This window comes from Somniosus microcephalus, chromosome 6 (genome assembly GCF_052327205.1).
Source record: "Somniosus microcephalus isolate GS21.2 chromosome 6, FLI_Smic_1.0, whole genome shotgun sequence".
Lineage (NCBI taxonomy): Eukaryota > Metazoa > Chordata > Chondrichthyes > Squaliformes > Somniosidae > Somniosus > Somniosus microcephalus.
Genome location: NC_140992.1, coordinates 81,328,608 through 81,351,801, shown reverse-complemented (window position 1 = coordinate 81,351,801; position 23,194 = coordinate 81,328,608). Strand labels below are relative to the sequence as shown.

The window sequence follows — 23,194 nt, the reverse complement described above, 5'->3', positions numbered from 1 at the left end:
GACTGTCCAGTGTCACCTCATTGGGAGAACCTCTCTCACAAGTGACCGATCGCTTCTGTAATCTCACCTGCAGCTGCCATCTGTTCTAGCCTAAGGAGGGAGTCACTGGAGAGCCTGGGTGCAAGAGGTCACCTTTGTACAATGTTTGCAGCACCTCATTGCTGTCAAACACTGAGAAATGAGCTGTCAAAGAAAAATTGTGTGTAGTCCCTTTAAGAAAACCGGCAGATGACGCGTTATCAAATGACGCCATCTGACCGGCTTCCTCTTAATTGGCCGGCAAGTCTGCAGGGTGGGCTTAACCAGGCCAATCGACGTAAAATCACATCCGTGGGCCAGATGCAGTTGGGGGCGGGACTGGAAACCGGAAACCAGCTGACCCGCTCCCAAGCGCATCCATTTGCAAAATCGCGGCCGTAGAGTTTGCCAAAATGGCAAATAGACTTGTCAATGTGCACAAGGAAAATTACAGCCTTCTCTCAAATTGTCAGTAATGCTTCATTTGAAAAGGGCTGCTGTCCACATTTAACGTGATACTGGCCTTTTGGTTTTATATAAAGCACAGCTCCTATGGAAGCTTATGTTGTCTCTGACTCAATACAATGTGTAATTTATTAGACATGATCTGACTATGTTTTCTGGGTGCCAGAAATCAGATTATCACAAAATGGCAAATGAGTAACTGCAGAGTCCTCCTTTTAGCTTGGTTACAAGATCACTAGTTTGGTAAAGAGACGATTGAGGGTATTGTCATTGTGCTATAGCTTTTTTTTTTTTGAGTGTTACATTTACAAGGCATGGAAGGCCTAATGAAGGAGAAGAAATTCAGATGGATGGAAAGTAATATAAATTAGTGCATTTCTTATTTTTAAGGTTATTGTTGCTACTGGAGCATTGTTGAATGCATTTTGGCTAATGGAACTGGGAAGATTTGTGTTTGGGTGAGTTGATGTTTATTTTATATTGGTATAAATGCTAGACAACCAACTAAGTATGCTCTAGATTACTTGTTGGTCAATGCCATAAATTTTCCAATCTGCATTATTTTAATGTTGGCATCAACCCATTTATTCAAAACTGGTTAATGCTATCGTTAAGATAGCACCGATCAGGACATCTAGGCTTGTGAGTTAAACACAATTAAGAAATCTTAAAGTAATGAGGTGACATTGTTGATCTTTTGCTCCTTACTTTCAGCATGTAGAAGATCATAGGCCTACAGTGGAGATACTATTTCTGACTTGCATCTACAATACAATTGCTTAGAGCTGTGGACAAAGAGGTTACAAGTTCTATTAACATAAGGAATAGGAGCAAGAATAGGCCATACGACCACTCGAGCCTGCTCCGCCATTCAATAAGATCATGGCTGATCTTGTACATCAACTCCACTTTCCCGTCCTATCCCCATATCCCTTGATTCCCTTACGGCCCAAAAATCCATCTGTCTCAGTCTTGAATATACTCAGCGTCTGAGCATCCACAGCCCTCGGGGGTAGAGAATTCCAGAGATTCACAACCCTCTGTGAAGAAATTTCTCCTCCTCTCAATCCTAAATGGCTGACCCTTTATCTTGAGACTATGACCCTAGTTCTAGACTCTCCAGCCAGGGTAACCAGACTCCCAGACTCTCAGCACCTACCCTGTCAAGCCCCTTAAGAATTATATGCATTTTAATGTTATATATATTATCACCACCTCCTCTGGCTCAGTTATATACTGCCTTTACTAACATGCCATCAGCAAGGCCCTCTTTGCCTAATTTGATGCTGGAGGTAATTGTGAGTAAAATAGAGCTTTAAAGTAATTGCAACTTAATCACATGTTTCTTTTTTACTTTTACAGGATTGGTGGGGAGTCACTTGCTGTCGCACAAAACACATATGCTGTCAGCTGGTTCAAAGGCAAAGAGCTAAACCTGGTGTTTGGGTTACAACTGAGCATGGCGAGACTGGTACGAGTAGCACATTTTAGGTCCTGAGATGCAACCAAAAAATCCTAAAAGTTTGTCATTGAATTCACCTCATTAAAATATCTGGAAATAAGCAGCATTTTTATACATCATCCTCTGCAATATAGGAAAGCATTAGAGCTAATCTTGATGATATGTCATCTCTAGAGCTGGACTGCAGCAAAATATTACGCTCTGCTAGTTTGCCTGTATATGAAGTACAAAGCAATCTAATGTGTACGTTTATGAAAAATTCTACCGTTATTAAGGCAGATTTAATGGAGGGAGGACTAGATGAGGACTGAGAGGGGGAAAGGAGAAAATGGCACAATAGTATCCATTTAACTTTAAAAAAAGCCTAATTGTATCCTACATTGTTTTACAAAAACAGCTTTTTCTTATACTGTGCATTAAGAACATAACATAAGAAATAGGAGCAGGAGTAGGCCAATCGGCCCCTCGAGCCTGCTCCACCATTCAATAAGATCATGGCTGATCTGATCCTAACCTCAAATCTACTATCACTCTACATCCCTCCTGAACCCATGTGATCTCCTGGGAGAGGTAAAAAACCCAATGGCCAATTTGGGAGAAAAAAATCTGGGAAATTCCTCTCCGACCCATCTAGGCGATCGAAACTCGTCCAGGAGATCACTGTCCCTATATTTTCTACAGTACTTACCTTCTGTAAAAGGTGATCTCCACCCCAGCCAGGAACAGGAATAGAACCATCTCCTGAAATCTAACACATAATTAGAGCATAATTAGATTATGCCCCCTAGTTCTAGTTTCACCCATCATCGGGAACATCCTCACCACATCCACCCGATCAAGCCCCTTCACAATCTTATATGTTTCAATAAGATCGCCTCTCATTCTTCTGAAATCCAATGAGTAGAGTCCCAATCTACTCAACCTCTCCTCATATGTCCACCCCCTCATCCCCGGGATTAACCGAGTGAGCCTTCTTTGTACTGACTCGAGAGCAAGTATGTCTTTTCTTAAGTATGGACACCAAAACTGTGCACCTGTTGTAGTTTAGTTTTATTGTTAGTTGCAATTCTGTTGCCAACATTCTCAATTCTATAAAATGACTTTGGGAGGTACAGTAATGGAACACAGTGTTCCACTATTCTCAAGAAGTAGGGCATCTGTTCACACCTGTGAGCCCTCACATGACACATTCTAGATGACACAAGATATTTACGGGTGAAGAACACCATTTGGTCTATCTTGGTTTATCCATCCAGAATGATCCTCAAGTCCCCCCACAACCCCATATAATCAGTTCTTAAAAGATTCCAAGGTTTTTGCCTCCTATTCTGTTTGGTAGTCCATTCCATTATTGTTCACTCTTTGTGTGAAGAGCAACTTCTTGATATCAGTCCTAAATTTGCCTTTTACTAGCATGAACCTGTGGCACCTTGTCCTACTCTGACAATTTAAAGTAACTTTTCATACTGTTTACGATCTTATGTACCTCAATAAGATCACATCTTGGATGACTCCTTTGAAGGCTGAAAAGCCCAGTTTCTCTAATCTTTCTTAACAACTTGCACACTTTTTTGACAGTAGGTTAACCCTTGCTCTTTGCACTGCTTCCAGGGCTTGAATGTCTTCATATGACTGTGACCAGAAATGGACACATTGCTCAGGATGTGGTCTGGCCATTATACAGTTTGATCATGACTTCTTCTGACTTCGGTTATACTCTTTTGGCTGTGTGGTCATCATTCTATTTATTTTGTTTATTGCATTGGTTGAACATGTCGAGCATCAACTCTACTAAGACGCCTAGGTCTTTTCAACGTCATTCTTTGTTATTTGAGCACCATTCATGGAGTAGCTGTGCGTCCTATTTTTCTTTTGTGTCCAGTACTTTTTATTTGATAGTCTGCATTAAATATCATCTGCTATTGTTTTCCCATATAAATATTTTCTGTAATTTCTGAACTGCCTCCTCTGATTCTACTGCTCTTAATTTGGGTTCATTTGCAAATTTGATCAATACCAACTGTCGGAAGTATGTATTTTCCAATTTCCTTCCTCACGGGGAGGAAAATACAGTGAGCCCGTTTGTTTCTATTCATGTGTCTCTAAACAGCAGGTTCGAACAGCATTTGTAGAGCCCATGGAAAATATCTGCTGTCGGGAGACTCACTAAAGGAATAAGGGGTGAACTGCACCCCCAACTCAACCCACCTCTTCCCAGGAAATGCATAGGAATACTTACTACAAGGAGACTCCTTATTCTATTTCGTGTAGTTGGATGGAGAGGTGGCCAGGTGTGTTCTAGGTCAACCTTTGGTTTGAGTTCCTAATTTTCCCTGTCACTGAGTTGGTGCTTTTACACTGCAGTGGAAGGAGGGAAAATTTTCCCCAGGCTGCACTTGCATTCTACCTCCTGATGGCTGGTCACGTTGATGGAGGTCTATTGCTGCATGGCCCAAGGAAGAGAGACAAAATAGGGCAGCTCTTAAACGCTTTCCCCCCTTCCCAAAAAAAGAATATAAATACGTTTGTTCAACTTTTTTTTTAATGCTATAGCGTACACAAAAAAATTACAAATTTGACACTAATTCTAATCAAGCAGAGTTCCTTTAAGTGCAACACTTTGTAGCACCTAAAGTTTAATAAAATTAATTAATTCATAGAAGTGCAGTTTTTAAGAGTACCATTGACTGGACATTGTTTAGAAGTGTCCAACCTCCCTTCACACTGAAGGAGAAAATGTAGAAAATTGAAGCAGTGGAATCTATCTTTGGGGTGACAAATGAAGTTAATGTGGATATTGGGACTTTTGAATATGTAAGTTTTAGAATAGTTTTTTTTTTAACTTACAAATTTGAAAAATATGAAGGTACATGGTAACCTGTATGCATACATCAGTCTTACATTGGAGTAAGTCTGTAAAGTTTACACATTACTTGTTTTTTTACAGGGTAGTACTGTGAACATGAACATTATGGGGTGGATCTATGCCAGAGCAGCAGAGATGGTGGGGTCTATGGGTTACAGCACGCTGGGCATAAGTCTCATGATAGGTTTGTATCTTTGTTTTCATTTAGTGCTGCCAACATGCTTGACTGGAATTCCTGTTGGCCACAGTCTTTGATGCTAATGTCAGATTTCATGTATTTTTATTCTCTTGCAATCCCAGTTCTGGAAGTTCAGCTTCCTCCAGTGGTATTCTTCCAATATTGATTAACAGGTACAGAAGTCCAAACATATTTCCTACTGGATATGGGAGGGTCAACCAAAGATCACTTAGGAAGTTTGGTCACTGTGAGGAAGTTTGGTCACTGTGAGGAAGCATAGTGATTTAGAGGTGGAACACTCTTTAGGAGTTGGTTTACAGTTTCACCCTAACCTTCCATCAGAAAGGTGACTTTCCTTTCTAATAATATAGTCTTCATTTGGTTGTTCAGGTATTGTCGACCCAGTTTAGCTAATACAATCCTCTTCAGAATATAGTAAAGAGTCAAGAATGAGAGAAAACCATGTGGCCCATTGAAACTCATCCTTTTAGTGCACTAGCTTGCCCATCATGACCTATTATAAGAAAAGTCAAGGATGACTTTTCTGTACCACAGAGAGAAAAGTGAATTGTACTAATAAGCACATGTCCTAACAGCAAATAGATGATTACATTGGCTTACAAGATCTTCATTTGGTTTTGTGCTGGTACACTTAACCTTTTTAAGACTAGGAAGAGACAAGAAAGATTTTTTTCATCCTGTCTCCTTCATTTGCATATTTAATTTAATACTCTTGGAAATTCTAATGTTGCATGGTATTTGGATATTGGAATACAGCAGTGATGACTTATTTTGAGCCAACTTTAACAAAAGGGAATCAATTTCCAAATTATAGCGGCAATTTACATTTAATCCTGTGCTCACTGGACCATAAATAGAAACCTATTTGATAAATTGTATCCTTTGTTTTGCTCTTGTGGGACTTGATCCTATTCTTTTCAACATCCTTCACAAACCAGTAAAATAGAGAAAGGCTTGGATTTATTTAGTTCATTAGCACCTCTACATTTTAAAATGTTTCACGTACAATTAATTAATTTGAAATGCAGTGTTATCATATTGCATACCACCATCTACTTCAGTCACTTGGCTCTGTTGGTAGCACTCTCAGCTCACAGTCAAAAGGTTGTGAGTTCAAGCTCCATTCAGAATTTTAGTGAACCGTCTAGGTGGGCACCCGAGTGGTGTATCTTCTCTTAGGCAGTCCCTCGGAACCGAGGATGACTTGCTTCCACATTAAAAATGTGTCCAATGCGGGACCTACAGTCTCTGTCACAAGTGGGGCAGACGGTGGTTGAAGGGGCGGGTGGGTGGGGTGCTTGGGTTGACGTGCACTCCTTGAGCTGCCTGCGCAAGGTGTATCACTGCATCATTAGAGGTACTGACCTTCAAATGAGGCGTTAAACAGAGTCTCTATCTGCCTGTTGTGGCAGTTCAAGTGAACGTTCAAGATCCCGTGGCATTATTTGAAGAGCAGTACTTTCTCCCAGGGAACTGGCCTGTATTTTCCACTCAACAACCAAATGTCATGTAGGGAAATGTACCAGCTATTTTGTGCACAGTAAAGTTCCACAAACAACAGTGAGAGAAATGACCAATTCATCTGTATTTGGTGGTTGAAGAATGAATCATAATACTGTATTCTGGTTTCTTGGACTCTTCAGTCTGTTTATGTTCCTGTTGAATATTGAAGTGTATGGTTTCATTTTCTTAATCAATGTTTAACCTTTTCTCCTTACAGCTACCTCAACATGTGTGTTCTCCTTGTTGTGTGCATTAGCCATTGGTTACTTAGACAAAAGAGCTAAGAGGATTTTAAAAAAAGATCAAGGAAAGACAGGTTCGTTCAAAATTGTTATTCCCCCCGCCAGTAATTTTGAGATATGTAACTGAAATTAAAGTTGGAGCACTTTTTAAATTCAGCTAAAAGCTATGATGGAGTGAAATACAATTTCATTTGAGTACAGGGTACTTTGCAACTATTAATTGTAGTCCGATTTTCTTATTTTATCCATTCAAGTAATGCTTTTTCTTTCAAAGTGTTGACTCTGTTTAAAAATAGCAGTTCTTCATTTAATTAAAATTTTGAAAGTCAACAAGGTTTGCAGGTAGCACTGAATTTGATAGTGTCACCTGTATTGTTGACCAGAACTGAGAGATCTCTGAGCACTTGCAATTGCAGAGAACTTGGCTAAGATATTTAAATATTGTACAGTGAGTTCTTTGCAACTTAATATTCCAAATGTACTGGGTAATCTCTTTTATAAATTGTAGTAAAGTCAATGTTTTGTGCTTTCACACAATACATAGTGCTGTGTGAATAAAATGTCATTGTGCTGCAGAATGCTGCTGCAGTCTTTTATTCTATGCTTGGGGATTCATATTATGTAGTGTCATATCAAAGAAAATTTGATCTGACCCACAAATCTACGTATCCTGTGTGGTCTGCAGGAGCTACTTACCAGGTTTTCTTTTTTTTTTGAAGTTTTTGCAGAGAGGAAAAATTACCATTACAGGAAACTTTGAGTTATCCGGAGGCGAACCGTCCGGCAAGTTCGAGCCACTGGCAAAAATCAGGAGCCGTTTTTTATTCTTTTCGTTTCTTTTCTTTGCTTTTTTTGAACAGTCAAGCTCTGCAAGGTCTGTAGCTAAGCAACAGCTTCAGCTAGAGACGCTACAGAGACGCTTGCCGACTGTTTAGAGGCTGTTGCTAAGCAACAGGGTTTGTTGATTCATACGGAGATGAAAATCTCCGTATGTTTCAACATTAGCTCTGGAGTGTCCGGCAGTTGAGGGAACGGCAGCAGCTTGGTCCCGTCGGTGCCGGATAGCACACAGTTTCCTGTACTAGGTTTGAACTTTTAAATTTTAACTATTTATCTTGGTGTAAATTGAAACTTGACATAGTTGAGGTTGCATTTGATATTGCTCATGATATCTAGCCCTATCTTTCAGTTCCCAGGATAGTCAATAGTGCTGTGCAGTAAAATTTGCAATATCCAAACTGATTGTTTGCCGTAGCTTTTAAGACGTTTTTCTATGAGACATTGCTTTATTACAAACCTCTTTTGTTTGTATTTCATTTTTTTAGTGAATAAAACTGCTCGATATTTTTTATTGTACTTTGTCTTTGTTTCCTGCTGTACCCTTTCTGTTAAATCAAAATATGGGAACTTCTGATTATGTGCCATTTTCCATCATTGACGTTGCCTCCTTCAATCTGACATAATAGTGATGTAACTGTAATTTGACAGCTTGTAACTTTCTGTGAAAGAAAAGGAATATTTTATTTCTCATGCTAGAGTCCTTTATGAACAAAAGTTGTATGTTTGGGGTAAACATTAATGACTATATCGAACTGACAGAATTGTGTCAAAATGGAGAAGCTGCTCAACATAAACATACCTGTCTATGGATAGCATTGGTAAAATAAGGGCAGACTGTAACTTGGTGGTTTTCACTTGTAACCAGTACTTTTCCTTTCTTAAAATCTTTATTCCTTAATAATCTAAATCCCTTTCTGTTCCATTATCTTTTCTTGCTTGCCTAAGAGTCATGAAATTCGACCATACATCTGGTCATTTGTATGTGTTATGTTTGCACTTTTAAGTGATGTACAAATATGGTTGCCTTTTTTTAGGTTTTTCATGACTATCGGGGAAACTTTCTCCAATATTGTCAGCATTTCTTTCAAAAAAAATTCCAGAAATCATATATTCCAGAACTTGGATCATGTCTCTCTAAACATGAGGAATATATGTTTTCATATTGTTGTTAAGAAAACACTTGTTTTCATTAGTTTTTATCATCTTTATTCCTGGGATTTCATTACTTTTGTAAAATGCTGGAAAATGCACTGACATTTTTGCACTCAAATTCTGACTTGTTGCCTCAGTACTAAAGATCATTGGGCTTTTTAAAAGTTACTGTATGAAACTGCTGTGATCACAAGGCAGGTTCAACCTTGGTGTGCCTTGTATTTGTAACTGCTGGCCCAAATACATACTTAAGTGGAAACAATGCCACTGGCAGGCACTTTCTCTCACTTAATTCCCACAGGAGATTTGAAGCTCCTTTCGTCTTTGGGCTGCTATCCACAGGCTGCCAGCTCTGAAGAAGCAGCCTAATCAATAGGATTGTAGTGCAGGAATGCAAACTGAAACCATAACACGTCACGCAGGGATATCTGGTAGTTGTATTGCCTTGTTTTATTGTGTTACAGTATTATCTGAATAAGAAAATGGCCAAATGTCTTGTATTGTATCAGGGGCTTTCTGTTTTAATGAATGATCCCAGTTTTATGCAGTATGGAAGCTATATTAATTGCAATTTTTGGTGCTGTTTGGTTAACTAAAATTTAAAATAGAGTACCGGGACTTTTCAAATGCCAGCTCATACCATGTCCTCTCAGAATCTTGAAATTGCTTCCCTGACCTGATCAAAATAAAACTGTCTTAATGGTGCTTCAATATTATCCTCAGCTGACAATGAAACAGCTACCTACAATCTTGCTATAGATTAGAAATATGTGGGGAAAGCTGGTACTTGGTTAAGAGGCAGCAGCACCAATCCTGCAGCAAACTGTAGTTAGTCTTGAAAAATTGGCCTTTCAACAACTTTGACATTTTGTTCAGTATGCAGTCCACAATTCTACCAGCTTTCAACCGATGGATTGGAAGTTATCTGCATTTTTAAAAAATTGACGCAGTGCAATACTTTCTAATATTGGTGTTTTTTAAAAATCTTTCTAGGTGACGTTGTTAAACTGACAGATGTCAAAGATTTTCCATTATCCCTCTGGCTGATATTCCTTATCTGTGTTTGTTATTATGTGGCTATTTTCCCATTTATTGGACTTGGAAAGTGAGTGCACTTATTTTGTTCAACCTTAAGTGTAATCTAAGCTAGTTTGTTTAAATTTAGGGGCCTTGCAGCACTTTTATTAATTGCATGGTGTTAATGTGGCATTGGGCAGACTAAGTACAAGTAGCTCAGTACCTGCTGTTGTACATAAAATTGATGTTTGTGAGGTAGAGCTATATCAAATCTTAAGCTAAATCTGAGAGCATAAACATGAAGGATCGTGATGTCTTGACATAAATTGCAGTATCTTGCATGCAGACTTATTTAAAATAATACAGGAGGGATAGAAATCATGATGTTGATTTGCAGTTATTGGAATGGAGCTGGAAGATCTCTTGACAATAATATAAATTCCATGATAAAAAAAAGGAGCAATAACTTGGGGTGGACACCTGGCAGTTGTAAATGCATTACGAAGTTATCCAGCCTTGGGCTCTGAAAGAATAAATACCCAACACAATAAAGAAACAAGTAGAACTGACTGATACATAAAAGAATGCTGACCTTAGAGAGACCCAATGATCAATGCCTGATTTTCAAAGAAACAGTCACAACACTGGTTTCTTGTTGTATGGGATTTAAAATAAACCTTCTGTTAAGTTAGACAGGAGAAGGAAAGATGCCCGCAAATCATTATCACTGTAATGGCCAGAAAAAAAGAGTTAAAAATTTCATTCCTAAAAGTGAAACCATGAGACAAGATGATAGTACTCAACAGAAAGAAAAAATATTTCATATAGGGCTGTATCTTGCTGGAACAGGGCATCTCACGGCATGCATGCATTAGTTAAACTTTTTCTGCACCTTTCAGATTTTTGTGCCATAACTTGCTGGAAGTGTGAGCTGATAACGGTGTGGCGAGGGCAACAGGGCATCTGGGACTTCAGTGAATGGTGGGACCAACAGTGTATCTCCTTAACCAATGATACTTAAAGATTGAGAAAGAAACAGAGGAATGACTTGGAAGGAGGGTGAATTAGTGTCAATTCAGGCACAGAAAGAGAAATAGAGAGGGAAAGAAAGATTGGATTAAGAGAGAGAGAAAAAAGGAAAAGTAGAAAAAAATTAAAACTTGTCTTTTTTAAATCGCCAAGAATAATTTACCACCTGAAGGAATGAGACTCCATAGTTTAAATTGTTCAATTTCTGTGCAAGTGAGGTTGATTGGCTCGGCATTAATATAATCACGTCATTAAAAAGGTATGTGTAATGTTAATTATCAGATTTAATGGAAAATTAATGAGCAAATCCAGCAAGTTTTAAAAAATAACAGGGCGGTTAAGGGCGAGATGCCATTTGTGCAAAGCAAATGGTAGAGTGCCATAAATCGACCAGCAAGTTCTGGAGATTTGCAACTCACAGCATATCTCAGGATCCCCTGAACTTGCTGGCTGATTTGCACATTACGCCTTTTTTTTAAGCAAGATCCGGCCCCCAATGTTTTGGCATTTCTCTCAAAACTATCTCAAAGTGCTTTACACGCAATAAATTACTTTCAAGTGCAGTTACTGTTATATAATCAGAAGTGGCAACCACTTTACACATGGCATGTTTCGACAAACAGTAATCAGATGAATGACCAGTTAATTTGGTGGTAGATAAAAGGGGAAAGTTGGTCAGAACATGAGGGGAACTCCTCTTTGTCAAACAAAATCACCAGAGAGTCAGACTGGGCTTATTTTTAACATCTCATCTGAAGATGTTACTCATAACGTTGCAGCACTCCCTTACCACAGCATTGGAGTGTCAGCTTAGACTAAAAGATGAAATCTAGGAGTTGAGCTTGGAGGTGGGAGTATTATTAACTGAGCTCACAGAACTGTGGTCACCCACAGGGCTGAAGATTTTTTGATAAGTTGGAATTAAATCAGATATTCTTGTGCCACATTCCTTTTGGAGTATAAAGAGTCAGCTTTACCCCAGTTTTGTAGTACAAAAGATAGAGGAGAAGTTGGATTGTTTGAAAAGCCAGGCCAAAAGAAAGGAACTGCTGCACTACAGAAATCTGATTGTTAGAGAGATCAAAACATTTTTAATTGAAGGGTAATCTGAAAAGCAAGAGCCTTCAGCACTTTGTATTTATAATGGTTCATGGCAAAGACTTGGGCACATTACCTCAAGATGCCGATTGTGCGAGATCAGTTCTGAATACATATCAATTCTGATAGAAGCAAGAAAACCTAGCATAGCAGTGTAAGGGCATTAAGGATTAACCAGTGAAGGGAAAGATGGCGACTCCTGATGAACCAGAACGTAAAACATTCTGCATGACTTGCTGAAGGCATTATCTATGTGTCAGAATCCATTCAGTGACAACCAGATCACTGCAGGGGAAGCCGAGATTAGTTAACCTAATTGATACCTGTCAAAAGGTGATGTTTTAATCCTTTAGAACATAAGAAATAGGAGCAGGAGTTGGCCATTCGGCCCCTCGAGCCTGCCCCGCCATTCAATAAGATCATGGCTGAACTGAACTTGGCCTCGACGCCACTTTCCCGCCCGCTCCCCATAACCCTTGACTCCCCTGTAGCTCAAATATCTGTCAATCTCCGCCTTGAATATATTCAATGACTCCACCTCCACAGCTCTCTGGGGTAGAGAATTCCAAAGATTCATGACCCTCCTCATCTCCGTTTTAAATGGGCGACCCCTTATCCTGAAACTGTGCCCCATAGTTCTAGATTTCCCTATGAGGGGAAACATCCTCCCTGCATCTACCCTGTCAAGCCCCCTCAGAATCTTATATGTTTCAATAAGATCACCTCTCATTCTTCTAAACTCCAATGAGCATAGGCCCAACGTGCTCAACCTTTCTTCATAAGACAACCCCTTCATCTCAGGAATTAACCGAGTGAACCTTCTCTGAACTGCCTCCAATACAAGTATATCCCTCTTTAAATAAGGAGACCAAAACTGCACGCAGTACTCCAGGTGTGGTCTCACCAGCGCCCTGTACAGTTGTAGCAAGACTTCCCTACTTTTAGACTCCATCCTTTAACAGTAGCATAACACTGCTGACTGTTTAGGAAAATTGTCCAAATTCCAATCTTGAAGCTGTACCAAGTGGTGGTATGTTACCAAAGACTGTTGAGGGTTTCCATCTGAAGGAGAGACAACTGGCCAGTTTAGCATAGCTAACCAATACTGTGCCGTTGTGACTTTCATAACCAGTGCTTGTTTGTGCTGATTATCTTTATAACCATATTTCCTTACATGTGTAGAAATAGCAAAACGAAGTAATAATTTTTCTTCTCGATCCTTAACAGAGCAGGAGTTAAATGATTTTCATCCATTACTCTGGTGATTATTGGTTTAATGTTAATTGGTTTATTTAGGACAATTTGAAGTGAGTCAAATACAGTACAGATATTTATCCCTTATCCGCACTTCCAAAAACCTCAAGTTTTTTCGTGGAGCGTCTCTCAGTATTTCCAGTGTAAAAGCTTAAGGTAAAAGGAGATGCGGAGGGCTGGAACCGTGAGGTAAGTGCCTTTATTGCACTGCTTGTGGGCAAGGAGGAGCAGAAGTGTTTCCCTCAGGCTCAACAAGCTTCCCTACCCTCCCCACCCCCGAGAAGTCCGATTCGCCCCACCCTCGCGATGTCCGACTTTCCCCCCCGCGATGTCTGACTCCTCCCCCCCATGTCCAACTTTCCCCCCCCCCCATGTCCGACTTTCCCCCCCCATGTCCGACTTCACCCCCCCCCCGATGTCAGACTTCCCCCCCCCCGATGTCAGACTTCCCCCCCCCCCGATGTCAGACTTCCCCCCCCCCCCCCGATGTCAGACTTCCCCCCCCCGATGTCAGACTTCCCCCCCCCCCGATGTCAGACTTCCCCCCCCCCGATGTCAGACTTCCCCCCCCCCGATGTCAGACTTCCCCCCCCCCGATGTCAGACTTCCCCCCCCCCGATGTCAGACTTCACCCCCCCCCGATGTCCGACTTTCCCCCCCCCCGATGTCCGACTTTCCCCCCCCCCGATGTCCGACTTCCCCCCCCCCCGATGTCCGACTTTCCCCCCCCCCCCGATGTCCGACTTTCCCCCCCCCCGATGTCCGACTTTCCCCCCCCCGATGTCCGACTTTCCCCCCCCCGATGTCCGACTTTCCCCCCCCCGATGTCCGACTTTCCCCCCCCCGATGTCCGACTTTCCCCCCCCCGATGTCCGACTTTCCCCCCCCCGATGTCCGACTTTCCCCCCCCCGATGTCCGACTTTCCCCCCCCGATGTCCGACTTTCCCCCCCCGATGTCCGACTTTCCCCCCCCCGATGTCCGACTTTCCCCCCCCCGATGTCCGACTTTCCCCCCCCCCGATGTCCGACTTTCCCCCCCGATGTCCGACTTTCCCCCCCGATGTCCGACTTTCCCCCCCCGATGTCCGACTTTCCCCCCCCCCCGATGTCCGACTTCCCCCCCCCCGATGTCCGACTTTCCCCCCCCCCCCGATGTCCGACTTTCCCCCCCCGATGTCCGACTTTCCCCCCCGCGATGTTTGACTCCGCCTGCCTCTTGTCCATTTCATCCGTTCTGAAATCCGAAAAATTCCGAATTCCGAAACATAGCTGGTCCCAAGGTTTTCGGATAAGGGATAGTCTACCTGTATTGTGTACTAATCCCAGAGAGACAGAAAAAATCCCAAACTATATTGTGCACACAATTGAGGAAGGTATCTAGGATTTGCCTGGTTAGCAATCCCTACAATGACATGGAGCAGGAACGAATGAGCGTACACACTGAGGCCATGTGCTGTACTTTTGAGGTGTAAAATGGTACGATTAAAAGCCAGTTCATATTGTTGTTATAATTTGGCCTGACAGTGGTTCAGTTCCAAGCTATAGATAACACCCATTCGAATGTCATGTAACATTCTCGTTACTGTGTATTCTGACTTCATTTGAATATGGTTTGACCAGTGCATTATGCTACAGTTGAATGATAGCAAAATACTGCAGATGCTGAAAATCCGAAATAACAACAGAAAATGCTGGAAAAACTCAGCAGGCCAGGCAACATCCGTGGAGAGAAAATAGAGTCAACGTTTCGGGTCGAACCCTTTGTCATGCTCCATTTGAAGACTGTTTGATCCATGCAGTAATGTCTGTAGAGAATTGTATTGATACTATCTAAATTCCTGTTACTTCACTCTTTAAGTTCTGATAGAAAACGTTTGCCTCTGGACAAAATTTGAACACTAGGTCCATGAATCCAGAACAATTTTACTCTTGTCAACCAGATTTATAGAATTTGTATAACTTCTTCCCTCTCTTCCCCCTTAGCCCCCCTCCCCACCCCAAGATAGACTAGAACCTTGCCATGTGGACCATTAGAATTCAATTTCCATGCATCCACAATGTGCCTATATTTCTTGAAATATGTGTATGACCAAGTGTTTTTTTTATTCATACAGAGTATTCTTCATTGAAAAATTCAACTTTTCTCTGAAAGAAGCCAGTTTAATCAACAGGTAATTAATTTATGGCCAGCAGCTGGACCTGATGAATCTTGATTTACTGGTCAATAAAATAAGCTATTCTAGAGCTGTTGAGAGTTAATAATGGATAAAGTACTTCAGCAAAAGTTTACAGTGTCTGTTTAAAGAAATGCAATTCAATAATTGCATGCTTGCACTTGAATTACTAAATCCTAATTTTATATTGTATTCTATTTATTTGGAATGGATTTTTACAGCAATTTTTTTGGTTCAGCAATTGATGCCTGTATTCCTACTGTAAGATTAATGCATGTTAATCAAAATCCTCCTTAAATGTGAGCTCAGCCCTATTCTAAAAATGGTTACTTTCCTCACTGGAACAATCCTCTGCTGAATATTTTGAGCCAATTGCTACTGCATTCTGGTCAATTTGGTAACCCCCCGCATTCAGGTAACTCCTTCCTTCATTTATTCAGCCACCACAGGTAATAGGGGTACAAAAGTGGAGGAAGAATCCTTGGAGGCATGATGCCCTTAAGAAACCTTTGCTCTTGTGCATCTATTTTAGTTTCTCGCTTTTCCTACATCCCGCCCAAAACAACTGTGATCTGGCTTTCAACTTCACTATGTTCGAGGCTTTCCATGGTTAAGTGGGCAACCTGCTTCTAGGCCATTGTCAATGTTACTCTGAAACATCCTTGAAGTACATGACTACTGATGAGACCTCCTTTGGTTTATTCTGTCTCTCTGGGAAAATGTTTTGGCCTCTATTCCGTGTTCTACCACTGATGTTTGGAAACAGTGCAGGTGATTGTGGTGGGAGCATGTGTCCAGTTACTCTGCAGGTGACAGGTTGGTTTCGCTCACTGCCACCAAGCTCCATTCTAAATTGTTACCTTTTTTAAACCATTTGTTTAAAAAGTTGCTCTGTAATCATAGAGGTGGATTCTTGATATATGTTAGTGTTGCTGTGTGCTGCACAGCTGAGCTGCTTTAAAGACTGACGGGTTTAGTAGGACTATGTTAAAGAAAGAAAGACTTGCATTTATATAGTGCCTTTCACATCCACCGAACATCTCAAAGCGCTTTACAGCCAATTAAGTACTTTTGAAATGTAATCACTGTTGTAATGTAGGAAACGTGGCAGCTAATTTGCGCACAACAAGCTCCCACAAACAGCAATATGATAATGACCAGATAATCTGTTTTAGTGATTTTGATTGAGGGATAAATATTGGTCAGGACACCAGGGATAACTACCCTGCTCTTCTTCGAAAAATGCCGTGGGATCTTTTACACCCACCTGAGAGAGAAGGCGGGGCTCAGTTTAACATCTCATCCGAAAGACGGATGTTCATGTTCAGAATGAAGCTTTGTAGAACCTCACAAAACAGATAAATACACTTTGCTTGCACTTACAAAACATTTTTTATAAATAAATATAAAACTGTTTTCCTGCCCCTTTTTCCAAATTCAAGATTTACTGACACCCCTCTACTTGTATTGTGATCTAAAAATGCAATGTTCATAAAGAGAAATACTTTTGAGAAGCATTTGAATGCTAATATTATGTCGAATATTCATCTTGTGGTTTTTCTTTCTAGCATTGTGTACATTATCTCTGCTCCAGCTTCACCTGTTCTGGGATTTCTGGTGGATAAAGTAGGAAAGAATATATTTTGGGTTATGTGTGCTGTGATGATCACACTGGCTTCTCATATGATGTTGGCATTCACCTTCTGGAACCCTTGGATTGCCATGGTAACAAAAGTTTGAATATGAATAGGTTAAGGAGACTTTAATTGTGGCTTGTCCCTGTAGATTTTTATTTTATTTGGTTTTTTTCTTGCAAGAGGGGAGGAGAAAGGAAAGGTGGTTAAAAGAGTAACACATTGGGATCAACCATTCCTGTAACCTGAACGAATATTTTAAATGAATCAGTATTTCTGTATTTAAAGAAAAATCTGTTATATAATGGTAAATGTCTTTGAAGTGACTGTAACTTCTCCACAACAAACATATAATTTCATCATTAATGTTCATAACTGACAACTTTGGACTGTAAGTTCACCTTAAGTAAATGTATTTTGTAATTAAATTTTCTATCATGACCAATTAAATTTTTTAAAATGTCAACAATTTTAGATGAATTTCATGTGCAAGGTCAATGATGTCAGTTTTGGAGAATGGAAAGTTCACTTTTGGTATCTACTGTCACAATTGTAAAGTCCTAAGCCATATGTAATATGAGTCAGATGCAGATAAAGTTGTAGCTCCTGTGCCCACAACTCTGTCCTCAGTGTATGTTATGGACGTATGAAGTATTCAGCTTCCCTCATCCACCCTTGTCTCTAGCAGTTAATAAACACACTGGGGGAAATTTTAACCCCAAAAAAACAGGTGGGTTGGGTGGGAGGTTAAAGTGTTAAAAATCTGAATCCCAACCCGCCTACTTTGGGTTTTAACGGAGGTGAATAGAAAATTTCCACTGTTATTTTTATTCATTTTAAGGCCAAATAATTTTTTTTTATGTTTTGCGTTTGCAGATTTTTAAAAAATGTCTTTTTAATTTCAGTGTCTGTTGGGAATGTCCTATTCTTTGCTTGCCTGTGCACTGTGGCCCATGGTGGCCTTTGTTGTTCCTGAACACCAGCTGGGAACAGCTTATGGCTTGTAAGTAATAATACTCTAAAATTACTTCAATATGGCTGCAGATATTTGTAAGTTTAAAGTAAGCTTGCAGCATAGAGTTTAGATACTGTGGAGGGAAGGAACATTTCAAAGTGTACTTAATGTTCGAAAAAGTGGTACCTGTGGTCTGTTTTTCTGGGTGATGATGAGGTCACGTTGGTAACTCTGTCTATCCTTAAATGAAGAGTTGCTGCTTCACAGTTGAAGCAATGAACCTACACATTTTTTCACCTGGTCGAGGTACAGGAGAACTGTTGGTGCACATAACACCCTAGTATGAGTTGCCAACTACAGGATAGGGGGCTAAAGGCTGAAAATTAAAGAACAAAAATTGCAATGACTTACTCTTGTCAAATCTGTGCATATCCATCTATGCAAAAGCTCTGTATCTAAGATATATCTATCACACCTGTGTTCTTTTTCACCCAAAACATTGGATCCTTGAGTAAATTTTAAAAAAACTTTTAGATTTATACCATTGCATCTGAACGCATCTTTGAAAAGGATTCCATGCCCCACCCCCTTCACAAAATCCTTTGCCCCCCCCTTCTCTCTTCTCCTCCTGTTTATTTGGTCCCATTCATGTCTTTGAGCAGCAAGAGACAATTTCTAGTCAACTCCCATTATCAGTGCACTGACTGCAATGCTACAAGAAATGTACTCTTTTCCATTCATTCTGTATAAAGACCCTTTACAAATACGCTGTCATTAAGTTTGAGTATGCTTCCCTCACCTGAATTTCACTGGCTCTCCCCTAGAGGGGTAGGCACACAGGTTCAAGAAGTTTCGGCAGATATACTGGAACTACTTTTGGGAGGGGAAACTTGAGAGACAAGTTAAGAGGTGGATTGGGTAGGCCAGAGAAAAAAATTATCATTGAGCATTCACATGTGGATTTGTACGTTGGCAAAGGATGTGGCTGGCTCGAACTGAAGAGAGGTGTAGTAGTTGAAGTTCAGCATTTAAGAATTTATTTTACACTCCTACTGCAGGCTTGGAGCCTCAAAGTGAAATAACGTGCTCTGCTTCTACATATCTGCTTGCTTATGATCGTTGGCTTAAGGTCAAATTCTGTGCTGGCCCAATTTTGGAAAATCCTCATTTTATTATAGATTGAAAGCTACTAATGTTCCACGACTGGTGAAATTAAGAATCAGCTTTGCCAAGGATGTGCATGAATAAGGGTTTCTTAAATCATTCCAACAGTTAATATGTGTGCTTACTGCATTCTTAAAATTGTACTGGTGTAAAATGAGTGCACTATAACCACATCATTAAATTTAATGAGCCATAAACCAACTAATGTCATTAAAACAGATTGGGCCTGAAATTACGGCGGTTTCGACAGCGTGCGCTGTGCATGCACAAAAACCCGGAACTTGCGATCTGTCAAGTTTCACTTGGACAGCTCATTCGCATCTGCTGCAAAAGCACTTTCGCTGGCGCAGAGTTGGGCTATTTGCCCAACTACTGCCCAGCGAATGCCCACGTAACCCTTGCGCCTGGTAAAAGCAGGCGTAGGGCCGCCTTTTACCAGCATACGGGTTAAAATAAATATTAAAATACATTTTTTTAAATGATTAAAACATAGATGTGCATTTAAAATTAATTTAGTTAAATTTTGGCCTGTTTTAAAATGTTTAAATTTATTTTCCTAAAAATAAATTTTTATTTTAAATGCTTAATTAAAGACTCTTAATTAATTTTGAACATGGGAACATTTATTTTTATTTAAGTGGTGTGAATTCTTATTTATTTGAGGATTTCTAATATGCTTATGGGGATTCCATTTGTAAATAGCATCCCCCTTTTTGATTGGTTGACTGGGCCCACGTGATCCCAGGGACACTTGCGAACCGCGTGCGCCCCTGGGATGCGTGGGCCTTTATGCAGGCATAGGCCTGAGAAGGGAACTCACCGTAGCTGTGGAGCCAGGAGGTAAGTATGGAAATATTTCACGGGTCGGAGGCATACTCAGGAGGTACGCCTCCGACTGCAAATCCAGGGCCATTATCTCACCTCTCTTTTTGGGAGCTTCCTGTGTGCAAATTGGCTGCTGTGTTTCCTACATTACAATAGTGACCATGCTTCAAAAGTAATTAATTGGCGTTAAAGCTCTTTGGGACGCCCAGGTTTTTTAAAGGCGCTATATAAATCCAAATTTGTTCATTTTTCCTTATAATTAGCATTTGTTTGGCAAATAACATGGCCATCGCCCTCAAAAATTGTAGCCTTTATTTTGCAGCACTTGACCTTCTGACTCGTCTTGACATTAAATGTTGCCCTCTACATTTTGACTTTTAATATCTTTTCCTAAACACACTTCTTGAATATTCCACGTTGAGCACCCTCCTGTTTTATGTCTTGAGAAATTGAATATTTAAATACTTTAAAAGAGATTCCTCGTTTTGTTTTCTTTGCACAATTCAGTTTGTAAGCTTGTGCCGACTGAATGTAATTTTGTCCATTTTAATGTTAAAACATGTCATTTCAGCATGCAGTCCATACAGAATTTGGGTCTTGCCGTGATTGCGATCGCTGCAGGTTCCATTTTAGATTCCAAAGGATATTTACTTCTCGAAGTATTTTTCTGTGCTTGTCTCTGTGGTAAGTATTGTATTTTCAGCACTTTACTTTCTTATTTGATGAAGTACCAGTTGGATGGCTGGTACTGTTGACTTGAGTGAATGATATCTAAACTTTAGAATGGCCAGTCTGTCCAGCAAATATACTGAAATATCAAGGTTTGATGATTTGGAAGGAAATATTGATGCCACATTGTTCCTCAAAAATCTTCTTTAAGATATTGAATGTTGGTTTACAACATAGAACTCAATGTTGTTTTTGAAAGATAATGGTCCGTAATTTGCGGTCAACGGTGAAGCGACAGCGATTGCTGTTGACCTCGAAGGAAGCTGCCTACAGAGATCTCGCAATCTCTGTGGCGAGAACTTTAGCTTTCTTGATGTGAAATTGATTGTAGTGCTGTCAAAAGGGGAACTCCAGTGAAGAGCAGCAGTGATGTCATCAAGTTGTCTAAGCAGCCAATCACATTGAAGAATTCTCACAGACAGCAAACCAGGAAATGAAAAGCACTGATTATCTGCATTTAAAAAAAATGTTAGAGAGCGAAATAAAGATTGGGACGTGCACATGAGGTTACGGTAGAAGCTGAAATATCATGAGCAAACTTTTATTTTTTTAAGAAATCGAGTAATTTGAAGAAATTTGACATTCCGCAAATATAAAGTTTGTTTTTCAGGGCCAGAAGGGTTGTTTAGCAGTCAGTGCGCTGTTAAAACCTCAGTTACACCTATTCCAACAAGGCTTAACATTTAATGGGTTGTTTAACAGCAATATTAACGTAGACAAGCTTAAGTTTTTGTCAGTTTCACTGATTGCTAGCTATGGATTGGTCCACAGCACAGCCTGTGTGGGAGCAGTGAATAACTGATTGCAACTTTTTTTAAGATTTCCACGTTTAGCTGTGCATGTGCTAAATCCTGAAGTTACGGTCAGTTTCAGACGGGCAATGGTGGCGAACGTTCATCGTCATTACCCACCGCAAAATCCAGGCCAATATGTTTATACAGATGTTAATCAGTTCAAATATTTAGTATGAAAGGTATACTCGGTTGTGTCTCAAATGATGACACTGACAGTTCGGCGTCATTACCCACCGCAAAATCGGGGCCAATGAAAAATGTGAAATTGGAGGCTTAATGATTTAATTCACTAATTGCAAAGACTGCCTTGGATGCAAAGATAATGTGTGCTTTGGACTAGTTTGTTTCTGTTTTGAGCAAAGCTTAAATTAAATAGATCTGGGCAGAATTCTTTTTTGAGACATTGCTACCATTTTGAGTGCTCGTATGTCATCTGCCCCCTCAGGTGGTGGTTGGGGTAGCAGTCTTGTCTGTTCCCCACACCCTGAATAGTGGAGTGTTAAATGGTGACGAGTTTACTTCGTTACAAAACAATGAAAAGCGTATTTTGTGGCAAGGACTGTAATGGGTTGTATTACCCTAAATTGGATGCCTTTTCCCTCTCCTGGTGGGCAAGAGCTCCTCCTCAGAGGCGAGCAGCATTCTAACCAAGATCATTGTTTTCTTCAAACGCCACTCGATGGTGGGTTTTTTAAAACTCGTCAGTTTTTTTTCAAGCGTTTTCTCTCATGGAACCAGATTGGGTACTTTAACACACAATCAAAATTTATAATGTTAGTATTCATGTTTTGCAGTTAGTTTGCACCCACACCAAGACTAGGAATATAAATTCTGCTGGCTTCTGATAGATTCTTCACACTGGAATGAAACTTGAGCAGACACCTATTATAAGTTTAATTCTGTAACTATATTTGCCTGTGCTTTTTCGTTCATTTTAGTTTAATGTGGTGTATTTGTCAAGGTCCAACTATAGTGTTTTTTTTATCTTCCAGTGGCACTTATAGCTGTTGTTGTGCTCTACTTTGTGGATTTGTTGTCAGGTATGAACATCCAATTAAATTTTTCTTTACCTCACATTGTACATATTCCAAAGTGTCTCAGAAATTGTTCATAACCATCTTTGTTTTAAACCTCTTAGAAGGTGACCTGAATGTGACTGCATGGAAGCGTTCAAAACTTCAAGCTGTTGCTGCAGCAGAGTAAGTACCCATATATTTGGATGGAGAGGCTGAGGTCTTTAAAATAAGGTCGGTGAGTGGAACACTTTCAAGAGCGTACAAGAGTGGGAGACTAATGATAAAGAAAATTTGGTGAAGAACATGGGTAATTGAAGTGTGTGATTCAATTTCAAAGTGAAAGCAGCCATTAACTGTTTTGAGAGATTGTCAGCCTTGTTACCAGTTCTTGTACTGCCTACTGCTGTTTAAAATACTTTGAAATCTGAATTCTGTGAACAAATCACCTTTTTTGTGGAGGGGAGGAAGGAGAGATAGAAAGCATTGCAGATCAGTATTAATGTTTTAGTAACCCAAATGTGAGGCAATTCATAAATGTATTATTTGTTAAAATAGATACTCCCCCAAAACTCAATAACTTGTTAGTACTTCAGCAGTGTTAAAAGAATTATCATAGAGTCATAATGGCACAGAAGGAGGCCATTCGGCCCATCGAGTCCATGCCGGCTCTCTGTAGAGCAATCCAGTCAGTCCCATTCCCTCGCTCTATCCCCATAGCCCTGCAAATTTATTTCCCTCAAGTGCCTATCCAGTCTCC

General features: G+C 40.2%; 1 protein-coding gene across 3 annotated transcripts in view; it reads left to right on the top strand.

Annotated features, from left to right (window-relative positions):
* mfsd1 (major facilitator superfamily domain containing 1) overlaps positions 1 to 23,194 on the top strand; it is a 47,794-nt gene that overhangs the window by 12,989 nt on the left and 11,611 nt on the right. For all 3 annotated transcript variants that reach the window (XM_085990429.1, XM_085990431.1, XM_085990430.1), the window contains exons 5-15: positions 874 to 941; positions 1,846 to 1,954; positions 4,893 to 4,995; positions 6,731 to 6,829; positions 9,741 to 9,852; positions 15,261 to 15,317; positions 16,889 to 17,045; positions 17,860 to 17,957; positions 20,470 to 20,582; positions 22,414 to 22,461; positions 22,560 to 22,620. In XM_085990429.1, the coding sequence (XP_085846555.1) occupies positions 874 to 941; positions 1,846 to 1,954; positions 4,893 to 4,995; positions 6,731 to 6,829; positions 9,741 to 9,852; positions 15,261 to 15,317; positions 16,889 to 17,045; positions 17,860 to 17,957; positions 20,470 to 20,582; positions 22,414 to 22,461; positions 22,560 to 22,620 (1,025 nt within the window). The remainder of the gene's footprint in view (positions 1 to 873; positions 942 to 1,845; positions 1,955 to 4,892; positions 4,996 to 6,730; positions 6,830 to 9,740; positions 9,853 to 15,260; positions 15,318 to 16,888; positions 17,046 to 17,859; positions 17,958 to 20,469; positions 20,583 to 22,413; positions 22,462 to 22,559; positions 22,621 to 23,194) is intronic.